General features: G+C 40.2%; 1 protein-coding gene across 1 annotated transcript; it reads right to left on the reverse strand.

Annotated features, from left to right (window-relative positions):
- Positions 1-4,960: 4,960 nt before the first annotated feature.
- Pdha2 (pyruvate dehydrogenase E1 subunit alpha 2) lies at positions 4,961-6,137 on the reverse strand. The gene is given in 2 exon segments (XM_036189426.1): positions 4,961-5,986; positions 5,988-6,137. Coding segments are annotated over 2 exon segments (1,176 nt in total).
- Positions 6,138-6,676: the final 539 nt, after the last annotated feature.

Genomic DNA, 6,676 nt, shown 5'->3' on the forward strand with positions numbered 1-6,676 from the left:
CGCCACTGGGGGCAATGGTGATGTCCAGACCCAACAGCTGCTGATGACCATGTTGGAGTCCGTGGTCCTACAGAGGCTGGGAGCCTTACCTGAGGTCAGGATCCTGCATTGCTACTAATGGTCAAGGTTTAGGGCTCAACCTGAGACTTTAATGATGTCAGGACTACATGGCTGCCTGAATCATTCCCACCAGGGTGGCCATTCCTTCCACCTAGAGCCAGGATGTCCTCCAGGGTCTAAGCTGCTGCCAAGGGCCATAACTACGTCCATGGTCCAGCCATAGCTAGGGTCTATTGCTGTCTTAGGAATCATGGGCGATGAAATCATAGGGCTAAACTGAGCCAATCCTGCCCATCACTGTCCTGAGAGAGCTGGCCTAGCCTCTCATGGGTCACTACAGCAGGAGAGCTGCACTCAGGAGAGAGGGCCCCCCACCCCTCACCACAGGTGAGGATTAACCTACCCTGAGGGCATGCATGTAGCAGAGATTACTCCACCACCACACCCAAGGCGGGTGGCCCCAGTGGCTCAATCTGACCTTCCTGGCCAACACCCAGGCCCATAACTGGGTCTTTGGTTGACCCACCCTAGCATTCACCCTATCTAGGTCCTGCCGGAGTTCGTCAAGTGGAATGATACCCGCAAGATCTCCAAGACTAAGATACCTCAGAAGAGCTCTGGTGAGGATCCAGTGGGGATCGTGTACCAAAAACCAGATGCCTTGAACCAGACCAATGATTCATCACAATAAAGAGTTGCCAGTAAAGCTGATGATATAAAGGGGTATAATCTATGGTACACTGAAGCTTCCAATGCCATTAGGATAGATGAAGTGCTGATAAATAGTCAGGAGAGAAGAAGCAGCAGAGGTTTTTCTGTTTCCAGTGTGGTTTTTTGTTCTGGTATGGTTTATTGGGGGTTTTGTTTTTTGTTCTTTTGTTTGTTTGCTTGCTTGCTTACTTTGTTTTGCTCTCTTTCCTGGGGGGGGGGCGCGATGCAATAGAGATAAGGAGGGATATGAAGGGGACTGGGAGGTGAACAGAATTGGGGTACATGATCTGAAATCCCCAAAGATTCAATAAAGAAGCTTTAAAAATTTTAAAGTAGTGGTCTTATTCTCACCCAAAGGGATTAGCAGTGTGTCTCCTTGTAAATTGACCAATGAATCTAAAAGTATGTGGGCAGCACAAATTGTAGTTGATAGATTACTGAATTAAATACCTAAATAAAAAGGACACAGGAACAAGGTTGACCTAGGATGACTCAAAAGGAGGAGTTGAGGTGAATATGATCAGCATCCACTGTATGAAATAAGTAACATATATTAATATACTTCAGTTTCAGAGTGCTTCAACATTATCTTAAAGTTGACTTATCTGAACATATCTTGTTAAAGAAAAGTATAAACTTTTACTTAAATAAATGGCCCTTTAGTATCCAAAGCAGAAAATAAATTCTACAAAATAATGGATAAAATGGAATATTATTCAACCACAAAAATAATATAATTCTGAAAACATGGTAAGTGAAAGCAGAGGCACACAGGATGCTGGAAAGGGCAATTTATATGAAATGTCCAGACTGCAGGAAATAGAAAGCAGATTGTTTTCTGGGAAAATGAAAGTAGTTAAAAATGGATATTCATTTTTTCTTTGGGGTTATTAGTATGTCCTGGAATCAGCTAAGCGTTGTTGGTTGCATAACTACATAGATACACTTAAACTGCTACATTGTATATTCATAGAAGGATCAATTTATGGTATGCAAATCATGCATCAATATTTGAAGACTAGCTCACACAAATTATCTTTACTTTTTACTGACAATGTGGCTTATCATTTCTACACGAAGCAAGCAGATATGCATTTATTCTCAATAAGTTCTCACATTAGTAGTCCTGTTATACACTTTAATTTCTCATTCTGTAACTGGAAACATTCATACATAATCTACCTTCCTAGAGTATCATGCAGATTAAAGATTCTTTTCTCACTTTGCTCATGTTACAGGAATGAAGCTATCATTATTCCTAATCTGGATCATTATATAACATAATATGTAGATAAAACTGAGCAAATAGTAGTTTAGAAAGAAAATAGAACTCAACTGCTAGATTTCTATATATCCCTTGTTTAAGAGCCAAATATTATTGCTAGTGTTAGTTAAGGGATAAAACTTGACCTAATCAGTTAAAGTGAAATTTGCGTAATAGATAATTGCAGAATTAAACAACCAAGGACATGATTATCATCCCTGAAGGTACACAAATTCTGAATATCATCTAATAGTGAAACCCCTGTCCTAATGGGATTTTCATTGTGGAATGGGAAATACTTTATTATTCTAACATAGTAAGAATTGAAAATTTACCTGAAATTCAGTACCCATCTATCTGTCTTCCTTAAAATCAAGTACTTGTATCTTATTTTTTCTGACCATAAAAGTCATTATGCAAACAAATTTCTTTATTTTATTTTTTATTAAGAAATTTTCTACTCACTCCACATACTATCTACAGATCGCCCCTCCTTCCTCCTCCCACCCCCCAGTCCTCTTTCCCAAGCCACTCCACATCCCCACATCCCCCAAATAGAGGTCTCCCATGGCGAATCAGCAGAGCCCAGCACACTCCAGAGGAGGGTGCCTGGACCGGTCTACTCTAGTGACTAGCCTAGCAAATAACCTAGCTGTCATCATTGAGCCTTTGTCCAGTGACTGATGGAAGCAGACACAAAGATCCATGGCCAGGCGCCAGGCTGAGCTCCGGGATTCCAATTGATGAGAGGAGAGATACTGCGGGGGAACAAACAAATTTTCAAAATTATCTTTATATGATGTTTATATAAATGTATAAAGCTTGCAAAAATATGGAAATACTGGTATATTAAAATTAAAAGTATTGTCATTAGAAAACTATTAATTTACAAAATCTTTTTTTCTAGCTATTGAGATCTGGTTCTAGTATCTCTGAATAGCTGCTGAATTCTTACCAATTACATGAGCATGTAATACCACTCATTTAGAAACACAACCTTGGGACAGTAAGATGACTCAGTATTTGAAGATATTTGCTACCTAGCCTGATTTCCAGAACATATCTGAATATATATTATATATATATATATATATATATATATATATATATATATATATATATATATATATATATTATATATACACACACACATATATATGTATATGTATATATGTGTATATATATGTAAATGCAAATAGTAAACATATTTATCTGTAAACTTAAATTTTTGAGGTTATCGAATTTGGGGAAGGATAGAGACTGTGCCTATACATATGTGTCCAAATGTTTACAGAGCTTTTGGTTTTCTACTAAAATTCTTGGAAACCAGATTCTCACATTAGCATGGTCAATGTAACAGGATCAAGAATCATGAAAGATGGGCCTCTGTACATGCCTGTGAGGAATTATGGTAACTGAGATGGGACACCCACCCTCTACCCTCACATTGTTGGTGGCACCATTTCCTAGATAAGAGATCCTGGAATGTTGAAAGAGTAAAGAAAGAGCTGAGCACTATAAGGCCTTCTACATGTTTCCGACTATGAATGTACAGTGACCAGATCCCTTGAACGCTGCCACTTTAAATTCCCTGCTAACATGACTGTTCCTGGAACTGTAAGCTAAAATGAACCTTTTCCCTTTTAAGTTGCTTTTGTCAGAGTATTTTATCACAGTAATAGAAAAGAAACCCACATTTCCATTTATAAGAGCAGATGCTGTAAAATAAAAGGCTTTTGTATGCTCCAGAAACCAGTTCTGAAATCACTAGGGAAATTCCTATTTCTGATTTCAATTAAATCTGTCACAGAAGAGTAGCATATGCCAAACATCAGGTTGGAGGGGATTTAAGGTCTGGTTAAATATAACCAAGTAGTAGTGTTTTCATCAAGTTTTGGCATACTAATAAGGTATTAGACTATAAATAATTGAGCCTTTATGATTTGTCAGGTTTTCTTTCAGTAAATTTTAATCTGTATATATTTGCAGATGAGTTAAAAGATACTAGTCAACAATGTAATTTGCAATATGTACTTTATAACTATCTTTAAATGGAAAATAAGAGTTGAATTAAGTGCATTAATGTCATCTCTTTGATTTTACTTTCTCAGCTTTGAGAGGTGATGGTGTTTGTTGTTTAACAGTGAAAAAAAATCACCCTGGCAGCCATGTAACATGAATGATTGTAAAGCAAGTATAACATTAACACGAAGATTAATACAAATAAAAGTTTCTCCTAGATTTTGTTTATATTTTTCTAGTTCTTACACTACAAATATTGTAAATGAAATGCTATGAAAACGAAAACAAAACACCCTCCTTTTCGTCCCTGCCCTACTAAATTGTTCTGGAAAGTCAGTTAACACACTTCAGCACCAATATCACATATGCATGCCTTCTACGATACCACACTGACTGCTACTGGTTAATGTATATCAGTTGTTGCAAGTGGCTTACCAGAAGAGGACCTGAATGGCTTAAACTCATCCTCCTAACTCAGGATATGACTTTTCACAAACTTACAGCACAGGAAGCAAGAATCCAAAAGTCTACTTCTTTAAAGAACAGTATTTATTTCATGACTAAAATGAAATCAAACGGAACTATTACTAATTATTGAGGAAGTTAAAACTTTTTCTATTTTAGATTTATAAATTTATATTATAAATTTAAAATATTCTAAAAGATAGTCATACTATTTACCATACAGTGCCTTTTAATGTTCCAACATAAAATGGAACATCCCTTTTAAACAAATGTGGCTCTAATCCCCCTTAATAAGCCATTAATCTATTTTATGAAGGTTTACAAAACTTTTGTCTTTAATGATGTTTTATTTATTCTTCCTTAACAAAGTTGAGAAGTTTCCTAAAGTTCAGCATAAATATTCCACTCAAGAATTTGTAACAAATCTATGAGTAATCTCTAACTGATGGACTTATACTTGATCCACTTATTTGTACCACGAACTTCAAATGGTGGATTTCGGTAGAAGAGGTGATGGGCTAATTCTTCCAAAGCTGGTTCTGGATCAGTTGTAGCAAACTGGGCTGCTTCCTCGACTTCTTTTTTCACATCAGCATCGATTTCCTTCAATTCTTCAATGTTGCTGAGGTTGTTGTTTATCATTCTCTCTCGGAGAAGCATAATAGGATCACTCTTACTTCGCATGCCTTGAACTTCTTCTCGTGTACGGTAACTGATCCCTGGATCACTCATACTATGTCCATGATAACGGTAGGTCTGCAGTTCCATCAAAATGGGCCCCTTTCCAGACCTGCAGTGATCAGCTGCAAACTTGGTTGCCTCTCGGACACAGAGAATATCCATTCCATTCACCCTCAGCCCAGGGATAAAATTGCCTCTCTTGTGGTAATCAGTGCTGGCTGCTGCTCTCTCAATGGCTGTCCCCATTCCATAGCGGTTATTCTCACAGATGAAAACACATGGTAATTTCCACAAGGCTGATATATTGTAAGCTTCGGCTACCTGCCCCTGGTTAGCTGCACCATCGCCATACAAGGCCAAGCAGATCTCACCATTTCCCAAGTATTTACAGGCGAAAGCAACACCGGCTCCCAAGGGTACCTGTGCTCCAACAATGCCATTGCCCCCGTAGAACCTCTTGCAGTACATGTGCATAGAGCCTCCTTTGCCTTTAGCACAGCCTCCTCTACGTCCAGTCAGCTCTGCGAGAATGGATTTGACCGACAGTCCCCGTGTGTAGCACAAGCCATGAGCCCTGTAGGACGTGATGATATGATCCGTGGGATTTATCCCTGCCTCCAGCCCCACGGAGCAGGCTTCCTGCCCATCACACAGGTGACAGAAACCACGAATGAACTTCTGCTTATACATCTGGTCAGACTTTATCTCCATGCGCCGAATCACCTGCATGGTGCGGTAGTACTTGAGGGCCTCCTCTCTGGTGAGCACGGTGGAGGTGGGGGGGGCCCTCTTCCAACCGGTACAGGTCGCATTTCTTAATTTCACAGGTGGTGTCGTTGGAGAAGTTAACGGAAGCCAGCACCCCTCTGAGAGCTGGCTTCTGGACCACTTCCGAAAACACGTGGGACACCACAGCAGTCAGCATTTTCCTCATGGAGAAACGCGAGGCACAACGGTAGCGGTAGCGGCTCCAACGATCTCTCAGAGGCGTTTAAAATGGCGGCCCAGCTCCTCTGACGCAATAATCGCGCGACCCAATTACAGTGCCAACGTCAGCAAACTAGAAGCCACGCCTACGTCCCCCACCCCCGCTCCTAAGTGCCTAAAAGCCATAAAAATGAAGATCTCAGCCACTTCGATCCAGCTAGCACCGTGGTTATTGTCACCCGGCAGCAACTGAGTGTCTTTGCACTGTAACTCAGGAAGAATCCTGACAGAGTGAGGACATAACCTAGCATACTAGAGTCTTTGGGTTCGGTCTCAGCACCCCTAAGCTTGGCCAGTAGCTGGGGTACCCATACCTGTAATCTCAGACACTGTACGTGGAAGTTTATAGAAATTGGACTTCGATCTATCCCACAAAAAAGAGAAAAGGGGACAGAGGGAAGGAAGGAGGAAGGCAAGAGAAGGACAGCAATAGGGAGGGAGGGAAGGAGAGGGAGAGAGAGAGACAGGGACTGGAAGAAGGAGAGG

Source organism: Onychomys torridus, chromosome 6, assembly GCF_903995425.1.
Source record: "Onychomys torridus chromosome 6, mOncTor1.1, whole genome shotgun sequence".
Lineage (NCBI taxonomy): Eukaryota > Metazoa > Chordata > Mammalia > Rodentia > Cricetidae > Onychomys > Onychomys torridus.